Below are 23,892 nucleotides of genomic sequence, written 5' to 3' on the forward strand. Positions count from 1 at the left end.
AGTGTTTGAGACTTTGGACTTTGTGAGACTGGGGATGCTCAACTTGTAATGATAGTGGTTACATACTGTTATATCAAATTTCTGTGGTGAGCAAGTATAGTTTGCTAGATCAAATAAGGATCAGTCTCAAGAGAGAAAGGTCATACAACCTTTGTTATCAAAGTACAATCTCTCAAGGAGCTTATCTGGAGAAAAAATAAAACTGTTAGACTCATGACAATGGGCTCTGAATATAAATCCTACAAGAACATCTTGGCATCCCCCACATGCCTAATGGTTGAATTATTTTCTCCAATATAACTGAGTGTTAATTTTTTTTTTTTTTAGCTTTTGCCCTTCACTAAGTACTAAGGCTAATTCAAAGCATTATGTTGTCAAAGTTCACTATTCCTCAGTATCTAAAATACTTGCTATTATAAACCTGCTCCCATTGATTCTTTTATTTAGATCAAGGCAGAATAAAGACTCTGGAGTTTTATACTTTTTACTCCTACAATGAACACGACACATCCTCTTCCAAGTTCTTCCTACTGGTACTATGCTTCACTGTCATTCCCAGTCCTGCTCTGGTAATTCCATCTGTTCGTCTTCTCTTGCTCAGCACCAGGTCGTGGATGCCACCCTGCCCACCACTCATCTCCTTAATAGATAACAGCATGAGCAACTACTGTGTTCTGTACAGGTGTGTGCTATAACTCAAGTCTGCATTCTCTCAATAAGCATGTAAGTATAGAGTTTCAGTCTTCCTGTGGTAGACTATAAGCAACTTGAGGATAGACATTGTGGTTATCTTTGAAACCCCAACACCTAGCAGGTAGTAGGCTCTATATTTTTCTGAATAACTGAACTAGTGGTGTCTTTGCTGCTTTTAAGAAGTACCAGGTTGTTGTAGCAGAGCAGAAGAGGCCCTCATACTTAACAAAGGGATGAATCAATAGGTGGGTATGTGCCCATTCCCAGAATTTTTAGGAGAGCTTAAAGAATTTTATAATATTAGAAACTAACAAAAAATAAGCGTTAATCTTGTTAATTGTGATGATTGTGGTTAGGATTAAGAATGTCCTCATTAACGTTTTATTTTAGTATTTATAGAGAAATGTCATGAAGAATGTGGAATTTGTCAAGGTTTTTCACTACCACCCACAAAATAGATGAAGCAAACATAATTGTCAGTCTAGTTGTATGTATAGTCTAGTCTAGTCAAACACTTAGAATGTAACCAAATGACAATAAGGATTTAATATGTTCTTAACATATTAAGAACTCAGAAATGAATGTGTTGCCTTGAAGTGAATCAATAACAAATAATAAACTAAAAAGAAAGGGCATAACAGGAAAGTACAATATAGTATAATTTAAAAGTAACTGAAAATAATTTGCCCCAAGATAATCAAAAGACAACATTCTAAACTACTTACGGGAGGCAGGAAGAGAATCTATGATTGAGAAATAAAATATTCACATTTAAGAAAATAAATTTCAAATACTACATGAGACAAAACGTGATTATTTATTTCTATTTAGGGAAAATAAATTTTTCTTTACATTGCTTAAGTTTTCTTGTTATACATGTGAAACCAAAATGTTCACTGACATAAATAAATATAAATAAATTAATCTTAATATTATAAAAGAATAAGATTTACAATTGGCCATAACACATTTCTTCAGAAATAAAGAATCTTGTGTTAGTGCAATCTGAGTATTTTTAAAGATATTAATCAAAGAAGACACATTTCACAATTCTGTTTTACTGGGAAAAACAAAACAAAACAAAACATTTGTCCTCAGGACAAAATTACAGTTTATCCATTTTACAAGTGATAGACTAAGTAGAGATGAAAATGCCCGATAGGTCAAGAATCATTTTAGAATGTGATTCATCTCTTTTTGGCAATTCTGTTTGGAATAGACTAGATTCTGTTTTTTGTTTTTGCTTGCCAATTAATGTTTTTAACTTTTTATTTTTCATTAAATAAAAGTAACATTACACATCTAGTGAAAGAAATCAGTTATTTCCTTTTCTTCATGTTCTCAGTCTAAGCAGGAACAAATCTCTACATGTTCCTACACTTTTAGGAGAGTGAACACCCTCCATTCTGGGAATTGTTCTATTTTCAAGAGGCCTTGGGTGCACTGGGAACGTGATTCCAGACAGGCGCCTTTCTCCTTGCTTTGTTGACATTCCTAACATACCTTAAAGACAGGGATTACATGTAAAACATAGAGCACTACTGCATTTATTGTATCCACTCCTCCAGAACGTTCTAACAAACTATAAGTGTTCTGTGTACTTGAGTACACTTTCTTCTTAACTCTTCTTTGGCTAATTCAGATAGCCAATGGTTACTAGCGTCACAAGCAAAACTGTCAAAGTTATACATGTGTGCCCTGAAAGTTAAAAAAAAAAAAATTAAAATCAAAATGGTTTTATTTACTGATAACATTAAGTTTTAGTTTCTATGTGATAAAATGTCCAAAACAGTTGGTTAACTGGGGGCACAAAACAAATGCAAAATTAGTAACTAAAGAGCATGAATAACCTTTGCAAGTTCAGTTTAGTAGCTATAGCAACAATAAAATTCTGACAGAGTGTTTAGTTTCTAAGATTAATGGTAGCCAAGCTAGAATCATTTAAGATACTTTATACCAAAATCAATGAAAATATCCTAAATAAAACATGTGAAATAGAGGAAAGATTCATTAGGAGATTTAGAACGAAAATTTCACAGGTACATTTACATCAAGTAATTTTTGTGTAAAGACAAACAATGCGTTTTAAGATCCATAGGTATCACTCATAAAAAGATGTCTTAACAAATATTGTAAATTTCTTAAACACTGAAAAGTCTAAAAGCCACTAAGAAAAAGGAGAAATAAATACAGAACAGGCCAATCATCTCATGATGCAAATTGTCATAATGAAAGCACTGTTATTAAGCCTTAACGTATCATTGTTCCCCTCCCAAATATCTGTGGCATCATAGCATCTAATCAGTACAATGAACAGCGTGCGACTCAGAATGAGATGATGAGCATACTGCTAAGGCAAGAATGGATGATGTACGTCACAGGACAGATTCAGTGTTAATCATTTGTTCAACAAAGAAAAACAATTCTGACAATAATAGAGACTTAAGACTCTATTATCCTTTAAGAGCCTGCAGAAACCCTAAGCCAACTGTCTTGACGGATATTTTGCAAGATACAGAAATGTGCTTTTATTAAACCATATATACCTTTTGTAATTTGTCAGAAGATCTGACTTCTGAGGTATCATCGGCCTCACTTAAATTATGAAACATAACATTGAGTGCTTTCTTGTTCTCATGTGTGTTATAAGAGCTGGATAGTAAAGAAGGAAAAAACTAATTGAATTATATAATGTAAATTTCAAAACAAAATCAAGCATTTGCTTACTCTCCCATCCCTATACTAAAATTTACTGTACAAACACTTCTAAAGAAGTAAGTAAACTCTCTAGTAGACAGACACAAAGGATGACTAGATAGTTATATTATCACTTTTACATTAATTAACTATATCTTCTGTCCTAATGAAGTTCAAATTTTTAATTAAATAAATATGGAATCAGGAGACTAACTAGACATGTATGAAGTCGGTTCTTACCCTCAACAGCTTATATTTTCAAAATAAGACAAGTAGATTATCTTTTAGGTATACATGGAAAAGACTGATTCCTATGGGTTTGCGTGACTTTCCCTGTTTTCCAAAATTAAGCAATTAGGTTTACTGCAAAAATCCCCAAATACAATTCAAAACAAATACTCACTGCTTCTACATTCCAGCACTTTTCATCTTATTACAATATCATGGCAAATTACTTTATCAAAGTATATAAAGATGATGATGAAAGCTGGTAAACCTATCCTTGCCACACTTCTCCTGACCCATGGAGCACCAAAGAACTAACTTTGGTAAACTAATAATTTATAAGTTGATAAATTCATAACACTCTAAAAATAGAGATGGAACAAATATAAATAAGTACATAAGGTTGGTGAACTGACTGAATTTTTTCCCCAGGTAATTTTACTCAGGTATTTGTTCCAATTTCACTCATTCTATATGTCTAAGAACTCCAATAGTTTTTATTAGGCTCTAAACCACATTCTTAAGTTAGAAAAAGTTATATCCTAATATATTTGCTATTGTAGCATCTAGACTATTTAATTGATATTAAACAAGTACCTGAAAAAACTATTAACCTTTCCCATCCTTAATTCTAGGACCTGATGGCCAAGTATTTTTACCAAAAGATTAAAACACTTAGTGATTTAAAGAATGTTCACATACTTCAGCTTATAATAGGCTTAAATACTATTGTTAATTTAAGGAGAAAAGAGAGAGTCATTGAAGGCAAAAATTAGATAGTCCACATCAACCAAACAGGAAATTTTGTAAGAAAATTAAAATGTAGTTACTTGTATTAATTAATGAAAAAAGAAAGGACAGGCATTCAGGCAACTGAGAACTAACTCAGGTCTAAATGAATTTCACAATTAGATTTCTAAACAGTTAAATTTCTAAAACAAATCAGGGTGCATTTAAATCACTCTGTCTATAGGCTACATCAAAGCCAACCATGACATTTATAGTTAAAATGAGGATTCAATGCAGATTGGGTGTTTTGAATTATACTGATTTTTTTGTCCTGTTGCTGTTTTAACATCTGAATATGTATTGTGTGCCAACCAACTTGTTCTACCCTCGACAACTTAGGTGATCCCTTTTACAGTCCCATGAGGTAGGTATGACATTTTGCACAAGAAAAATTGAAGCATAGAGAGGTTAAGTGGCACAGTCACAGAGCTCACGAATGACAGACTCAGTGAGCAGTCATACCCAGGGCCTGCCTTCTTAATTGACGGGCTGATTTTGTTAGACTGATAGCTAATACATACAGAACAGAAAAAGATCTCATCACAGGCAATTTAACAATGTTAGAGGTTGACCTTTCCTAGATTTCTTTTCTTCTGTATAATACATAGATATTATAAATTATACTGAGTAGAAAAAGAGTATACTGATTTAAGAGATCATAAAGTGAGATTGGCTTTTAATCATTTTCCTTTGAAATGTGGCTAATGTCCTTGAATAAACTGAGGCGGGGAAAAAGACAACGTCTGTTCTCCCAGGACAGAAATTACAGATAGAAGGAATGAAGAGGTAACGTCCAAAAATACAATTAAGGTAAGAAAGTTATCTACTGATATAGTATCAAGTTTGCTGGAAAAAAATAGCTAAGAATAGATTTTTAAAAAATTATCAGAATTTCTGCTCACCCTGATTTTCCATAGTCCCAGAAAAATTTGACTAGAATTAGGATACCAATTATTATAGCAGCAGCAACAAATCCTTGAGGGGGAAAAATTTGGTAACACAGTTAATAGAAACATGGGCAATGGCATATACATTGGAGCTTCACAATGACACAGAGTAGTTATGAAACAAATTAAAGAAAAAAAGGGAGACATGGCTTGCATTTAGTATATGGATTCCTTATGTCACAGGATTGACAATAATACTGCATGTTATTTGTTCTATCTTCTTTGAAAGAAAAAGAAATAAAGTATCACAGTGCTCAAATACAAATATTTGACAGATTTTAGAGAATTCTGAGATGTTTCAACACAACCATGCTTACTTTTAAATGTTTTGTTCATTGGTAGTTCAAATATGATGACTGAATAATGAGTTAGAAGGAATAATGGAGTTCATTCTCATTTTGTAGGTGAATATATATACAGATATCCAGAAAAGTCAAAGTTACATATGTGGTTAATAGGAAGGCCATTTATTTAGTTCATGGTAGAGATAATTGATTTGTAGGCATATCTCCAGCCCAGGAAAGAGAACTGCACTATTAAATGAGACTGGAAGGAAAAATGTATTCACTTTGATTACAGAATGTTTTTCAGTGTTCAGTCTATTAAAGATGAAATTTCACTTTGGCAAGTTGTATTTACTTTTAAGATTAAAAAAACACAATTTTGAGCTGAACAGCAGGGAATAATCAGATACATCAGTCAACAGAAAACCACCTTCATAACTTGCATTTTACATGACCTTTCTTTGAAAGCTACCCATTCACTCTTTTCTCATTCTCTTTCTCCCTTTCCCTCCCTACCCCATTTGCCACCAATGTCCTTAACTAATGAGTGTATTTGGTTCCAAATCAGCAAACTATAGATGCTTCATAATTGCATTGCCATGTAGGTGTATGACTGTTAAAACCCAGCTGTTTTCACAACAGGGATGTTGTACTATTTTCCCTAGTAAATTTAACTGATCCTCCAGCACTATATTGTTAGCTCATAATATAAATCACAACTCCTCAAAAGTTTTGAGATTTCCTTTCTCTTACCTATTCCCATCAATCATACCATTTTTAATCTCACTGGAATTTGAGTGAAAATCAGGATAGAAAATTCAAAAGTGATCCAGAATATGAAGATGACAAAAATACAAGATTATTACTAGAAAGAACACTGATCAACACGTGTACGTAATTCTTAAAGTTTGGGAGATCGACAGTTTAACAGAAAATCAGAGCAAAACAGAAATATGAGAAATGAAACTCTCTATACATTCTCTGTAAATTAGTAAGAGCATATTAGCTCTCAAATTAGAAACAAACAACTTTTGGAATAAAGGGAAAATTTATAATCTCAAAATTCACTTGGTATCTATAGAAACCAACTCAAAGGTGAATCAAAGTCAATTTAAGGTTTATACAAATTGGGGTAAATTAAATTATAAAATAAAAAGGAAATTATAATTATAATTCAAGTGTCCTGAATCACTAAATTGATTAGTTAGTAAAATTACATAATTTTAGAAAAGGAGATTCTCTAACAAAAGTAGAATTTTAGTAAGATTCCCTATTATATAAAAACATATTTACATAGTAATTAAAACACTGTAAAGCAGTTTGCCACCTATTATCTCATTTGATCACTTTCAATAATCAGTATAGTGCTGAGCACACAGAAGGAAGTGTTTAGTAAATTGCACTGAATATCATTTTTGAAGATGAGAAAACTGAGACTGAAGAAAGATATTTTTATTTCTAGCCTCAGGTTCATGACATGATTTTAATTGTTCATAATATTTTAAAATAAAAGTAACAGGTTATTCAAATAAAATTTATAAGAGATGGGTGCTATGTTAATAGAGTATCATATCTGTTCCCAAAGAACCCTTGTCAGAATTTTATCTGTTAGTTGGTATTAATTAAATGATGTCTTTTTCTGAAAAAAATGTGGGCTTGCCTACTCACTTCAAAAAGTCATGCTTGTATATCTAACAAAGTGGAAATGCAGTCCACCTGTTATGAAAAACACAAAGCTATGAGCAGTTTTGGTTCTTGCTTATAATCATACTTAATATAAAAGAATACAGAGCCTGTGGGCAAGTGAAGTCCACTATACTTGTCTTGATGGACAAAGAATGTGCTTGAGTAAACATTAAATTTTCAGATTTATAAATTTTTCTCAACACGACTGCCTCTGAGCAACACCCACTGGACCCTTTCAGTGTCTTGACATGATCATTGGATTTTGTCTCTGTAGTTTTTCCAATTTTTTAAATAAAAGAAATTCACACACTTCCTTTTCCAGACTACAACTATTACAGAAAACTTACATGATTATATTTTCTGATGTCTTAACTCTGAATAGCAGATGGATAATTATGGTCACTTTGTAGTGGAACAGAAGTATGTCAGGTGAAGAAACATATAATAAGACATAGTGGTAACCCTTGAATCAGCAACTTATTCATTTGAAATAACTCGTAAGATGTTAGACTCTTGCAAGTACACTTAGGTTTTGGCTACATTTGAATATTGGGAATTCATGCCATAGTCAAGTAAATATAAAAGGATAAATAAATATGTATATGATTAACGATATAGAGAACTATATATTTCACTGAGTGTTCTCTTTTTCTTTAATATTCTTTCAATTGGTCATAAAAAATTTAGGAATGTCACAATATGGGATTTCAGCAATGAGGGGGGGGAATAAAACAGTATTAGTAAAGAATCAAGGTTACCCTGTCTAATCTGAGTTATACAGGCTCTTGTTCTATTACTAGGAAGAGATGCTATCCTTCACTGGATAATTGCCTTTTATCTCTGAAACTCTGGACAAGTTACAAATTATGTAAAAGTACAGTTTTATCAGCTGAAAAATATTAAAATGCTACATTATAAGACTATTGTAAGAAGCAAATTAATACATATAAAAATGTTAGTACAGTACTTGCTACATAGCAAACATGCAAATATTACTTGAATTAAAATTTGCTTTTATTCTTCATTGTGGCCAGAGGGAATGATAAAATTGTCATGAATCCATATTAGGAAAACAACTTTTCCTCAGATGTGTTATAACTTCTTGAAGCTACATTCATTAAAGTTTTGGCACTGTGCTTAGAGTTTTCAAATCCAATATCACATTAAACTTCAAAGACTTTGTATAGGAATCATAATCTCTGTCTCATAAATGAGAAAATTGGAACTGAAAGAGATTAATTACTTGCACTGAATATTTACTAAATTAAAAAAAAAAAAAACAGATCCAAACCAAGGTCTGACTGACTCCAAAGCACAAAGCACAAACACTTTCTTCTTTTCTATATGATATTGTCTTCAAAAACAAAAACCAGTGAAACTATATAGAGCACGAATTCTTAATGGGGACAATATCCCAAGTAGGTGAAAAAAACACTTAGTTTTTATCTGTGTAAATATAGTAACATATAAAGTACATAAATTGATTTAATGAACAGAGTTAAAATCTCATAAAGGATGATTAGGGGGGCAAAAGTCTAAACAGGTCCTTGGCAGATGAAAGGCAAGAATAAATACATATTGAGAACCATTGACAACAGAGCCAGTAGAAGAGTATCTTTAAAATTCATAGTGCCAGGGTCATTTACAAGGTAATTTAGGAAATTCTGTAAAGATTCCTCAGTCTTATTTGAATTAAATAGAAAAAATTAAATATTTCTCAAGTTTTATCATCTGCATCATTCCCTTACACTGCAGTATAATCAAAAGCAATTTCTTTGCAATACAGTCTACTTATCTTTAAAGTGAGATAATGATCTGATTCACGAAATAAACCTAAGAATTAAAGATAATTATCAGGATTATGTCCCAAGATATCATGCACATGTGTGTGCACAAACACACACACACACACACACACACACACACACACACACACACACAGTGTTGCTGGATGTCTGGTTTAAGAAAGCAGGGGCTTCTTTTTGTTTTTTAACACAAGCTGGAATTACAACCAACCCTGAGGAGTTTCCTGGGAAATAAATCGGATTATAGACCTTGAGAACCTCAGAGAAAAAATAAGCTCTTCGAACTTTCACTGAAAGTCATTAATCAGGTAAGAAAAAGGTCATCCATGAAACTCATCATTTTTGTGAACAGTGAATCATTAAATCATGAGATTTTTTTTATTCATTTAGAATACATTTATTTCTATTTTAAATATAGAATAAACAGAGAATTCGAACTGATGGAATCTTTTAAGATAAATCAGTTACCTTTTAAAATCTTCTAGCATTTGAAGTATAAAATAACCATAATGAATAACAATAATAGTAATAACAATAACAAAATATATGTTTTAGGGTTTATTGTCCCTTGATAATTCATGCATATATAAGATAAGGAACTTTGCTGAAAAGTACATACTATAAAAATAAGCACTTTTTTATAAAAGTGTATTTTCAACTGGACATTCTTATCAGTGTATCAACTTAGCTGTACTGTTCCTTAACATTTCTCTTACCATCTTTTTAGTTTATTTTTTTTTGTTAATGCATAACATCAAATATGTATGGACAAAGAAAAATGCTGTACCAAATGCTAGAAGAAATTGCAATGCAGATTTGTTTTTGGCCTCATGTCTATAGCAACAGAATACTTCTTAAAGGAACTTTGCTTTAAATGACAGAGAAGGGGAAAAGACAAAAATGTCATCAAAAGTAGCACTTTTTGTTTCATCTGGGATAGAACAGAGATCTAGAAATGGTGAAGGAGTAATTTATGATCAATTGTCAAACACCTGAGGATAAAAACTGTATTGACACCTGTTTCCTCCTTTAAGTTCCTAGAATGGGGCTTTGAGACAGTGGGCACGTAAGACTACTTGATTGATTGGACTTGTGACCCGAAGTTGTCCTAAAATTACCTTGGAACAAGAGCATGATTTGGAATACATAGGAACATATCGAGTACCGAATGGTGTCCACATAACATGCTGATAAAATGAATTTACCCGTTTTCTCTTAGGTACCCACAAACACTGCATTTTGATGGTTTTTCTAAGACAGTTAAAAGATAATATTCTCTTCCAGGAATATGGGTTGTACATCCCACAGTGATGGCAATTTCTTTTAACTGTCTGGGAGCCAAACTTACCATATATAAGACTGACAGCACCTAAAGAAAAAGGAAAAAAATACTTACAAAATTTAAATTTTTTATTTTCTTTCTGATTTGCTAGAAATTTAATATTTATAGATATCTATCAATAAACTATACTTGAAAGCTCAAAAGCAACTTAAATTTTTATAACTAAAAGAAATAATTATAAATTTACACAATTACACATTATTTACTTAACCAAGTAACATAAACACCAGAGCCTATATCTGTTTGACATTCAACACTACAAATACAAATTATGACAGTTATTGAATACCAAAACAAACATCATCTAAATTTGGTAATCTAACTTGGTGGCAAGAAACAAGTTTGAAAAGATTAAACAGTAAGTAACTACTGAACCAATCTTACTATCAAGAAATTATCAGAATCTTAACTCCCTGTCAGCAGATTCTAACAAAACTCAAAATTATCATAACAATTTATATTTATCAATGATTATGAATGAGTCAAAAGCATTATTATGATAAACCCTGGCTATACTAAATTGGAAACTATTCAATCTTGCAATCTCAGTCAAGTTCACATTTCACTATACAGCATTAGATCACATTCATGAACCATATCAACTGACCTGAAGGAGACATTTCCTTCCCTTTTGATGTGCTTGTTGCATGAAAACTCGTGGTTGCCTTGGGAACAGGTGTGCGCTGTGTTGCTGTAATACGAGCAGAGGTGAATCTTTTTGTACTTTGGAGACCCTGAGTCACTGGGACATGTAAAGTAGTGGACTTTCGTGTTGCTGGAAAACTCTGTGTAAATGAAGCTTTGGTAGTGGTGACTCTTTGGGTGGTTGTTGTGGTCTGTGTAGCAGAAGCATTAGCCATGATGATTTTCTGGGCTGCTGGTGAGGTCTTTGTAGATAGAGCATTTGATATGGGGGATATCTGAGTTGTTGCTGGGGTCTTTGAATTGATTGATGTGGTAGGTTTCTGGGAAGTTGTTGGGGCTTCTGAGGCTGGGATATTTACTGTAGTGGGCTTCTGATGTGTTGGGACTCTTGTAGCTGGAATATTTACTGTGGTAGGTTTCTGAGGAGTTGGTAGGACTTCAGTATCTGGAACATGTACTGTGGTGGGCTTCTGAGGTGTTGGTGGGGCTCTTGTATCTGAAGCATTTACTGTGGTGGGCTTCTGAGGTGTTGGTGGGGCTCTTGTATCTGAAGCATTTACTGTGGTGGGCTTCTGAGGTGTTGGTGGGGCTCTTGTATCTGGAGGATTTACTGTGGTGGACTTCTGAGGTGTTGGGACTCTTGTAGCTGGAATATTTACTGTGGTAGACTTCTGAGGTGTTGTGGCTCTTGTATCTGGAGCATTTACTGTGATGGGTTTCTGAGGTGTTGGGGCTCTTGTAGGAGGAATATTTACTGTGGTGAGCTTCTGAGGTGTTGGTGGGGCTCTTGTAGCTGGAATATTTACTGTGGTGGGCTTCTGAGGTGTTGGTGGGGCTTTTGTAGCTGAAATATTTACTGTGGTGGGTTTCTGAGGAGATGGCGGGGCCTCTGTACCTGGTACACTGACTGTGGTGGGCTTCTGAGGTGTTGGTGGGGGCTTGGAATCTGATGATTTTCCTGTGGAGAAAAAATGTTAAGAAAAAAAAATTAGCTAAATAATGCTTTCCCAGTGGAACTTTCTTGGCCATTGCTTGTTCTGTGGCCTTTCTGCCTCCATCAAAAGCCTAAATTGACTTTTTGGGAAACCTAGTCTTGATGTATATGTCAAAGAGTTGAAATACTACATTGTTTTTGCTTCTGATCCCTACCAGTGACTAGAGTAGATTTCTATCTACATCATATTGAGGTTCTTATGTTTCCTGTGTGGGGGCGGGGAGGGGAGAAATCAAAGTTGGAGTTGGTAGTTATCTCATTCTCAGTTCTCTTTATTTTCTCTTCAAAACTGTTTTCCTTCCCTTATGCCAGGACCAAGGAACAACAGGATGCTATCACTGAACTGTTGTAGACAGTCATAGCACTGTTGCTTTTTCCAGTGCTTTCAGAACATGTTTGTTAGTCTGGAAACCTATTTCATTTCTTTAAGTAATTCATAGGTCTGAGTATAAATAATTCACTTTTCCTCTTGTACCAGTTACCAACTCTATATATATCTGTTTAGTTCCTCTTCAGATGTCAGGCCAAAGAACAGATATTGCGAAACTTCCATTAAAGACATATTCTTAGAACCACAAATCTAGCAAAATGGCAACGTCTGGGTTGTTTATACAGACTTCCTGTCCAGGCAGTGCCAGCCTGATTTTGCCACATGCCAAGGTCTAATCCCTAGTTCTGTAATCCCTCTAAACTTTGCTTTTCTTGTCTGTAAACTGAGGAGAAAACCAGAACGAATTGATACTAATTACTCTGATTTGATCATTGCAGTTGTAGATTTTTCAAGTATTTGTACAATTATTGTGTCAATTAAAAAAATTAATTAATAAAAAAATGAAAACAAAACCAAAAACCCAATGCAGATTGCATGGCATCACTGTAAAGATGAATGGAAATGACTCAGTAAGTTGCTTCGCACTGCCATGTTCATCACACACCCCGTATTCTGGGTACTCAGATAGTGTGTATCAATTTTTTTCTGTTTCCTTTACCTACATCACAGGATGCTATAAGGGGCAAGTTAATAAAATACCTAGCAAAGAACACAGCACTTAGCAGGCACTCAAATAATGTCATTATTGGAGTAAGTAAGGTTTTTATATGGACTTTTGATTTTAAAACCCTTGTGTATAAAAAGTACTCTTTGTTCCACTGAGTTAGTGCTTTTATTTTTGATTCAGAGGATTTATATACTACTGTAGGGTTTATATTTCCTGAAAATTAATTTTTTTGTTACTGATGCTTAGTTTAATTCCACTGTGGTCAGAAAGCATGCTCTGAGTAACTTCAATCTTCTGAAATTCACTTAAGTTTGGAGCCTAGCATATGATCAGTTTTGGTAGATGTTTCAGAAGCACTTGAAAAAAAACGGGTCATTTATCATTAAGATTTGCATACTCTTAAGTATAAATTTGTTTAAGCTCAATTGTTGCTCGGCTCTTCCATATTTCTAATGATTTTTGTTGCTCATTCTATTAGTTGAAATAGTATGTAGAATTTTCCAACTGTGATTGTGGATTTGTCTGTTTTTCTTCCTGTCCATTCTTGTCCATATCAATTAAAGCTATTTTTCAAATGCATACATATTTCATATTTCCTGAATTGACTCCTTTATGATGAACTGTCCTATCTTTAGGTACTTGTTGATATGAACAGAGTTATCCCATTTTTTGTTAATGTTTCCATAGTATACTTTCCCATTGTTTTCAATCAATTCATTGTCTTCTCATTTAACTGTGTCTCTTGTAAATAGTTAGACTTTATATTTAAAATGAGTCTGACAATCTTAGTCAAATTACAATTAATATAATTACTGATGAGTTTGGGTTTCAACCACTACCTATTTTACATTTCTTTCTTTTTCTTTTCCTCTCATTTTCTTCAGGATTAAATATTATCATTCCTTTTTGCTTGTGATATACACATTCTTTTAAAATTCTTTTGTGGTAACTCTAGTGATATAATATGCTTTAGACTATAAGTCAATTTGCAAATTAATTACTTTCCCTTTTTTTCAGTCCATCTAGAACACTGGAACTTCTACACTGAATTTATTTCCTTTTTTGCTTTATTTCTATTGTATGTTTATATTCTACATATAATTCAAATATCATAAGACAGTATTTTGCTGTTTCATGAAGTCAGTGTTCATTAATCATCGCCATGTTCTTCATTTCTTCTTGCATGTTCACGTATAACATGGGATTATTTTCATTCTACCTGAAAATTTCCTTTAGTTTTCATAACATCTGGTATGCCGATGACAAGTTCCCTCAGTTTTTGTCTGAATATATCTTAACTTTGTATGCAGTTTTGAAAGATAAATTCACTTGGTATAGAACTCTAAATGAGTAGTAATTTTCTTACAGTATTTTAAAGTTTTCTTTTTATCATCTTTTGGCCTGCATTATTTTTGGTTGAGAAGTGAGTGATCAGTGACTAGTAGATTTCATCAGTTATAGAAAATTCTTGGTCATTATCTTTTCCAATATCTTGCCTTCATCCCTTTCCCTTCTCCTCCAATTTCTTCCCCTTCCCCTCCTCTTCCTTCTTTTTTGCTTTTCTCCCTCCCTCCTCTCTTTCTAACCTAAGTCAGAATTTTAACATATCTCAAATGTCTCTTAAGCTTTTATCTTTATTTTATATTCTTTTTGCCTGTGTGTATAGAAGTCACAGTCCCCTCTGAGAATCTGATGAAAAAACTGTCCCTCAGAAAAGTGAAAACATGCAATATATACACCATTTTACATTTATTTCTCAAGAGAGTTCACGGAATCTTTATAGTTCATATACAGGCAAAGGGTAAGAATAAACAAAAATATAACTATTGCGAACTGATTACCTTTGCACTGAGGTGGTGGGTCACTCCATTCTCCTTCGTTGTCTTTTATAGCACAATAAATGGAGCTCTTTCCAACCAGGGTGAATCCTTTATTACATCCATATGTTATAGACTGTCTATATACATAAACCTCATGTTCCTCTTGAATATAGCCATTGTCAATTTTGGGTGGTTCAGGACAGTGAATTTCTTAAAAAGAATTACAGTATCTTTTTTAAAATATCCAACTAGCAAGTCACTTTTACAAATAACAAAAACTAAAATATGCTAAAGAGTTTTAAAAATCAAAATATATCAGTTTCTCAGTGTGTAAAAGGACCCTCTTTAAAATTAAAAGATTTAAAAGAAGAACCCAGCTTGTAACTTCTAAGTACTGGTTAAGTACAGTTAATTGGTCTTTTTTTTTTTCCTTTCCAAGCCCCATGTCATGCTGAGAATGGAAACTGCCCCCAACCCCCATGCTTAGGGAACCAGAAGGTGAACAGGATTTATGACCCAGACTTACAACATGCTATGCAGAGTTACTGGCTTTTGTTCTCACTGTATAAAATTCTGTGCTATTTTGGCTTTGGGTCAAACTGTGAATAAATTCATTTCTTTTGCTTCACCATCATTTCTCCCTTTTGACTACACATGTGAATAATATGGGCAGGTGACCAAATGTTGTCTATGGGGACCCCCACAGTCAAGTCTCTGGTTGCTCCCCACTCCTACCACCACAAGGTCAGCATTATCAACAGGGATGCTTGTAAATGCCTACTAAGTAATGGGTAGAATATTTCGAGCTCTAAATGTAAACGTTATAGGATATGAATACTAATCTTGAGATCAACTTACAGAAATAATCAGATTTAGGACACATGGTGAAACAAAAATTCCCATAAGGTTTGTACATGCTACATATCAAATCACTGCTTGAAAAAGTCAATGCTGCCAGATATGAGAGTCAAAAACAGGACAGTCAAAGATGACTTAAGGGAGGAAATGGAACTTGAGTTTATTGTAAAATGTCCCCTTCTTCCAAGACAGGAGCAAGAGCATAGATCTTCATTCCAGGGATGAAATGGCACTAAATTAAAGGAGTTGGGAATTCAAGGGGCATGCTTCAGAAATAAGAACAGATCATTCTGAACAGAGTAAAAGATCTTAAGTGTCAGAACTACATTTTTACTTCTAGAGCAAAAATTTTTAGTATGTATTAACTCACAGAGACTCAAGGTAAATCTTAGCAGCTGAATTTGTAAAACAAATACAAGCAGAATTACTCTAATTATGTTGTAAAAAGAGGTATCTTCCTGGCAGTTACCCTGATAAAAAGTTCAATGGTTCCATAATTTTTAGAGCCATTAAGTTTTTTTAATCAGGAAAGCAATGTAATTACATGTGTGCAACAAAATTACATGGGTGTACTTAAGTATTCATAGAATACTGGCAAATTTATGAAGTCCTTTAAAGCTATTAATCAAAGCAAGAACAGCCTATTTTGATTGATATCAAGTTAAAGTATACAGGAGCTACACACATACCCATTAGTTCATTCCAAACATTTTTCTGAGCACCTCATATTAGGCATTATTCTATAAACAGAAGTGCAAAACTGACCAATGTGTAGTTCCTGTACCATAAAATCTAGTGGTGAAAGAGAGTCAAAGTGAGGGTTATCACAGAAGTATGCAGGTGGTATGAAAAGAGTGAAGAAAGATGTTTGCCAGCCTGGGAAATCTTCCTGAAGGACTAGAGGACAGACTCTTGATTAGGAAAACAACAGCTAAGCAAAAAAGGGGAGAAGGAAATTCCCAGGTGGAGGACGCAATATAAGGAATAATGTGAAGGCACAAAGAAGCACAAGGTAAATGGAAAAGTACAAGCAACTTGCATGGGTTAAGCATAAAATATGAGGACAAAGCATGAGTGTGGAAAAGTAAGTAGACAATGCCTTACTAAGGAGTCCAGACTCCTTTGTCCAGACTTTGTAAATGATGAGGTATAGAGTAAGAAGAAGATACATTTCTGTGCCCAATAGATCACTCTGATTAAGACTATGGATGGTATGTAAATGGGGTATAGCAATGGAGGCAGGAGGCCATTACTGTCAGTAGCAACAATGGAATTCTGCCAGCTGAGAGTCCTGCCCCAGGCTTCACACTTTGAAGGCTCTGTGCTGGCCCTGCTGTGGATGCTTCTGTCTCACCAGTAGGGGTATTTATAGGGCTGAGAAGATATGCTCAATGAAAGCCCATCATACTACCTCTTCCTCTATTCTAGAACGTGATCCAGGAACGAGCCCAGAATTCCCTATGCCAATACCCCTTCCAGGTTTCCCTTCCCTGAGTCATATTCAAGAGGGTGGTCTCTACTGCTAGTATACTCACCTTTAACCCAAAAGAAAATGGAGTTGGGATAAGGGTCATAGTGGACATGACTTGGATATGTAGACCATGTTGTACATTTGCATGCACTAGAGAACCCCTCACAGTGTGGGAAGGGGAAGGGTGTGGTAAGATAGGATCTCTATTTAGAGTCTAGCCCAGGACCTGCTTGCAATTGCCCTGATTGCAATACTCCAGGTGAGGAATAATAAACTATGAAAAAACAAAACAACAACAACAACAAAAAAAAAATCAAGTAGCCAGACTACAAGTGATGAATTATAAACTACAGTGAAGGAGTCTGAGCAGCAGCTCAAAATATCATAACAGCAAATAACCAACCAACAAATTGATCAAGTTGGCCTATGCATGGGATTAGGAAGATTTGTAGGTCTCAAATTGACACACAAGAGGCTTGTGATCCGGACAGAGCTTTTTGTGATATTTATCAGACATTCCAGTAAAAAAACACTTCCTCTATACCCTCTTGTACCCTCTAAGCAAGTACTTTTGGAAGGGCTGACACAAATGTACATCTCAAGTAACAAAAAAACTCTTAAAAACTATTTTATCAAAAAAAAATGTTAGAAGTGATACAGATGGGGTTAAAACACAGGTTTGAAAAGTATACTGAAGAGGTAAAGCAAGATGACCTAGCAATCACATGTGGGGAGTTAAGAGAGGGATCTGGGAAGATGGTCATTGTATAGCAGGGACTGAGTGCATGCTAGCAGACACCATCAGTCAACTGAAATTGATTTTGAAAAACACTGATAGGGAGAGGAAAACAGATCCTTCTGACAGTGAGGCTTCATTCAAAGATAAAATCCCACCTTTGTTTGATATTTAATTAAGGATAACTCATGAAAGTGTTCACTGTTCTTCCTTCTTCATGTCCATATCTCTACATCCACATTCACCCAGGGACACAAATGCAATCTTATGTGTCTACAGACCAGGGATGCATACTTGATGGGAAGCAGCTCACTGTAAAGAACTTAATTTCCACTCAAACTCTTTTTAGTATTGTCAAAGCAAAAAAGTAAGTTATGTGGGAAATCAGTACCAGATCTTAAAAGTACGCCTTTATAGGGAGAGTTGAAAACACTGGGATTGCTTTCCTGCAGGACATGGACACCAGTGATAGCTGACTTGAAGAAGATGGATAAGAACCAAAAGGAAAGTATGGACATCAGGATATTCACCATGGAGTGCAAGACATCACATAGAATGGGACTGTGTCAAGACATAGCAGCATGAAGAGGAAGTGGGTTTTCAGTGCAAAACTCTTCTCTGCTAGAATATATGCTTAGTGGCTATATTTGAAATTCATGGTACTAGTTACTTGTAAAAAATTTTGGCCTCAGATTGGAAGACTGCTCATCCAGGCTCTGGGACAGCTTGCCTGGGTCAGCTACTTCTTCCTTTCCATTTTAAATTTAGTGCCATTGATAATATCTTGTACTGCACAGAGGAAATGGGAAGGGTGGCAGTGGGTAGCAGTGATCTAAAATTTAAAATAGGAGAGATCCAAGATGGCGGACCAGAGGGAGGCTGCGTTCCTTGTCACTCCGTAACTCCAGTTTCAAGCAGAGGATATCTGTTTCTCGGTGAGGCAGTTTTTGCTGCTTATCGATCCCCTGGTGTTTACCCCATTTGTTTGCTGTGGTGACCTGCAGTCTGCCAGCATATTGACGCCTTTTTTGAGTGCAGATTGCTCACTGTCAGGCGTCTATCATCCGCCATTTGCCTGCCTCTCGCCTGTCCATCGCCTGCCTTACACCTATCCATCACCCAACGCACAAGGTTCACCTCCCCATTGTCCGACAATAGTCAGCAAACTGATCACCGACCACCAGTGGAGCACTGGCTGCCTGCTGTTGCCTGGAAGTTCACTGTTACGGTACCTGCAGGTTTGATTACACGTGGCTGCCGCCATATTGAGACAACAGCCAGGCCCCGTAGGACCCCTGGATGGACTGACTGAGCCCCGTCTCCAGGATACCTCAGCCCGACCGATCACTCCCTGCCTCTGGGGCCCTCACATCAACTGACTGCTCCCTGTCGCCAGGACCCCCAGACCAACTGACTGTGCCCTATCACCGGGACCTCAGACCGAATGATTGAACCCGGCCTCCAGGATCCCACAACCACATCAAACACACCAGACATCTAGGACCCCTGCCAGACCAACCACATCCCGTCTCCAGGACCTCCAGCTGATCACATCCACCCCTGAGCTGCAGCTCCCCATTTGCCAACACATTTGCAAGCCAGAGCGGACATCTTGGATAATCCTGGAAGCCGTAGCTCTGATCTTTGGGTGGGGCAAATCCCATCCTGCGACGCCTGCTGGAGGCTTGAAGCTCATTGTCAGGTACCTCTCATGCATCAGGCTACTGAACACTGGGAGGTTTCAATAGTATATGACTGTTATACAGTAGATTTTCTTTTTTCTCCTTTTTAAAAAATTTAAGTTTTTATTTCTTTACTTTTCTTGCTCTCTTTTCCTTTTGTTTACCTGTTCCCTCAGAGTCTCTTTCTCCCTTTTTTGCATGCTAACATCTGATTTCTTTTGATTACACTCTCACTCTTTGTTTTCTACAACTTCTGTATATTCTTTTCTTATCCCATTAACAGCTACCTTCTACGTCCCTCTGCATCCTCTTTGTCCTCCATTAGAAACTGCAGACCTTAATACAAACCTGTCTGTTTTACCGAGGATAATATTTGAACTCATTTTGTTTAATATGACAATTTTGTTATTGTCCCCGTAGGGGTTATTTGGTCTAGGATTGCATAGTGTCTGATTTAGGCACTGCTAATATTGATCTCCCCTTAAAGAAAGGGTTTTGGGAACCTATAGGGCCACTATAAGCCTATAGGGGGAAATCTGCAATACCCTAGATCTGCATTGCTAGAAGGGAAGATACATACATGAACAACATGAAAAAACAAGGGAAGAAAATGATCCAAACAAATCTAGATTCTATATTAATAGAATTCAATGACAGTATGTTAGAAGAAATGTCAGAAAAGGACTTCAGATTATACATGATTGAGATGATTCGCAAAGCAAAGGATGAGATAAGAGAGCAAATGCAGGCAATGAATGATAATACCAATAAGCTGAAAGAGCACCTGCAGGAAGCAAAAGATCATTTCAACAAAGAGATAGAGATTCTCAAAAAAACACCAAACAGAAATCCTTGAAATGAAGGAGACAATAAACCAAATAAAAAACTCAATGGAAAGCATCACCAAAAGACTAGACCACTTGGAAGACAGAACCTCAGACAATGAAGACAAAATATTTAATCTTGAAAATAAAATTGCCCAGAGAAGATGGTAAGAAATCATGAACAGAATCTCCAAGAACTATGGGACATCATGAAAAGACCAAATTTAAGAATTATTGGGATTGAGGAAGGCACAGAGATACAAACCAAAGGAATGAACAACCTAGTCAATGAAATAATATCAGAAAACTTCCCAAGCCTGAATAATGAAATGGAAAATCAAATACAAGAGGCTTACAGAACACCAAGTGCACAAAATCACAACAGATCCACACCAAGACACATTATAATGAAAATGCCTAACATTCAAAATAAAGATAGGATTTTGAAGGCTGCGAGAGAAAAGCATCAGATTACATACGGGGGAGACCAATAGGGATAGCAGCCGACTTCAACCCAGACTCTAAAAACTAGAAGGGCCTGGAACAACACATTTCAAGCTCTGAAAGAACATGGTTGCCAACCAAGAATCCTATACCCAGCAAAACTAACCTTCAGATTTGAAGATGAAATAAAATCCTTCCATGATAAACAAAAGTTAAAAGAATTTACAGATAGAAAGCCTGCACTACAGAATGTTCTCAACAAAATATTCCATGAGGAGGAAATGAAAACCAACAATGGAGGTCAGCAAAGGGAGGAACTACCTTAGAGAAAAACCACTCAAAGGACAAACCAAGCCAACTTAAAAACCAAAAATAAGCCAAATGACTGGGAATACAAATCATATCTCAATAATAACCCTGAATGTTAATGGCCTAAACTCATCAATCAAAAGACATAGACTGGCAGAATGGATTAAAAAGAAAGACCCAACAATATGCTGCCTGTAAGAGATTCATCTCATAGAAAAAGACATCACAGACTAAAGGTGAAAGGATGGGAAAAAACCTACCACGCACACAGACTCAGTAAAAAAGTGGGGGTTTCCATCCTTATATCAGATAAAGTGGACTTCAAGCCAAAGGTAGTCAGAAGGGATAAAGAAGGACATTTCATACTGCTTAAGGGAACCATAAATCAGGAAGACATAACGATACTAAATATTTATGCCCCAAACAATGGTGCATCCCTGTACATCAAACAAATCCTTCTCAATTTCAGGACTCACACAGACCACAACACAATAATTCTGGGTGACTTTAATGCACTGCTGTCACCACTAGATAGATCTTCCAAACAAAATCCAACCAAAGAAACCATAGAACTCAATAACACAATCAATAACCTAGACTTAATAGACATATATAGAATATTCCATCCATCAACGAGTGGATTCACTTTCTTCTCAGCAGCACATGGAACCATATGTTATGTCACAAAGCAGACCTTAGGAAATACAAAAAACTAGAGATACTGCCTTGTGTTCTATCAGATCATAATGGACTGAGAGTAGAAATCAATGACAAAATTAAAAAAAAAATTACTCCAACACCTGGAGACTAAATAATATGCTACTGAATGAAACATGGATAACAAAAAACATCAGGGAGGAGAAAAAAAAATTCTTAGAGGTCAATGAGAACAATGATACAACATATCAAAATCTCTGGACACTATGAAAGCGGTACTAAGAGGAAAATTCATTGCATGGAGCGCATTCCAGAAAAGAATGAAAAGTCAACAACTAAAAGACCTAACATTACAGCTCAAAGCCCTAGAAAAAGAAGAATAGAATAACAGCAAAAGTAGTAGAAGACAGGAAATAATTAAAATCAGAGCTGAAATCAATGAAACTGAAACAAAAGAAACAATTCAAAAAATTGACAAAACAAAAAGTGGGTTCTTTGAGAAAGTAAACAAAATAGACAAACCCTTAGCCACACTAACAAAGAGAAGGAGAGAGAAGACTCAAATTACTAAAATACACGATGCAAAAGGAAATATCACGACAGACTCCACTGAGATACAGAACATAATGAGAAGCTACTTTCAAAATCTGTATTCCAACAAAATAGAAACTACCAAAGACATTGACAAATTTCTAGAGACATATGCTCCTCCCAAACTGAACCAGGAGGACATATACAATTTAAACAGATCAATATCAAGCAATGAAATAGAAGAAGTCATTAAAAATCTAAAAAGCCCAGGACCAGACGGATTCTCAGCCGAGTTCTACAAGACCTTCAAAGAAGAACTAATTCCAATACTTCTCAAAGTATTCCAGGAAATAGAAAAGGAGGGTACCCTACCGAACTCAATTTATGAAGCTAATATCACCCTCATACCCAAACCAGGAAAAGACACATCAAGGAAAGAAAATTTTAGAACAATATCCTTGATGAATATAGATGCAAAGATCCTTAACAAAATATTGGCAAACTGTATCCAAAAACATATTAAGAAAATTGTGCACCACGATCAAGTGGGGTTCATCCCTGGAATGCAAGGATGGTTCAACATTCGTAAATCAATAAACGTAATCCATAATGTCAATAGACTTAAGGATAAGAATCATATGGTTATTTCAATTGATGTAGAAAAAGCGTTCGACAAAATACAACTCCCCTTCATGCTCAAAACACTAGAAAAAATAGGGATAGTAGGAATATACCTGAACATTGTAAAGGCTATTTATGCTAAGCCCATGGCCAACATCATTCTTAATGGAGAAAAACTGAAAGCATCCCCTTTAAAAACGGGAACATAACAGGGTTGCCCTCTTTCACCACTTCTATTCAACTTTGTCCTCGAAACTCTAGCCAGAGCAATTAGGCAGTCCAAAGAAATTAAAGGGATACGAATAGGAAAAGAGGAACTTAAGCTGTCACTATTTGCAGATAACATGATTTTATATTTAGAGGATCCAAAAACCTCCTCCAGAAAACTTCTAGCCCTCATCAATGAATTCAGCAAAATAGCAGGCTATAAAATCAACATGCATAAATCTAAAGCATTTTTATACGCAAGCGACAAAACAGCGGAAAGGGAAATGAGGAAAACAACCCCATTTGCAATAGCCTCAAAATAAAATACTTGGGAATCAATCTAACCAAAGAGGTAAAAGATTTCTACAATGAAAACTACAAAACATTGAAGAAAGAAATTGAGGAAGACCCTAGAAGATGGAAAGATCTCCCATGTTCTTGGATAGGCAGAATTAATATTGTCAAAATGACCATACTACCAAAAGTGCTATACAGATTCAATGCAATTCCAATTAAAATCCCAATGATGTACCTTACAGAAATAGAGCAAGCAATCATGAAATTCATCTGGAAGAATAAGAAACCCAGAATAGCTAATCCTTAGCAGGAAGCAATCCTTAGCAGGAA

At 35.3% G+C, this 23,892-nt stretch overlaps 1 protein-coding gene across 4 annotated transcripts in view; it reads right to left on the reverse strand.

Moving 5' to 3' along the window:
- Window positions 1–1,487: 1,487 nt before the first annotated feature.
- Cd55 (CD55 molecule (Cromer blood group)) overlaps window positions 1,488–23,892 on the reverse strand; it is a 29,487-nt gene continuing 7,082 nt past the window's right edge. Inside the window, exons 6-12 of one of the 4 annotated variants that reach the window (XM_047520440.1) lie at window positions 14,947–15,135; window positions 12,009–12,071; window positions 11,076–11,159; window positions 10,475–10,495; window positions 5,307–5,379; window positions 3,240–3,345; window positions 1,488–2,391 (exon numbers count right to left, since the gene is read on the reverse strand). In XM_047520440.1, the coding sequence (XP_047376396.1) occupies window positions 2,377–2,391; window positions 3,240–3,345; window positions 5,307–5,379; window positions 10,475–10,495; window positions 11,076–11,159; window positions 12,009–12,071; window positions 14,947–15,135 (551 nt within the window). In that variant the 3' untranslated portion in view covers window positions 1,488–2,376. The other 3 variants (XR_007104303.1, XM_047520443.1, XM_047520441.1) reach the window with 3 other exon arrangements.

The sequence above is a fragment of the Sciurus carolinensis genome, chromosome 12, assembly GCF_902686445.1.
Source record: "Sciurus carolinensis chromosome 12, mSciCar1.2, whole genome shotgun sequence".
In the NCBI taxonomy this organism is placed as follows: domain Eukaryota; kingdom Metazoa; phylum Chordata; class Mammalia; order Rodentia; family Sciuridae; genus Sciurus; species Sciurus carolinensis.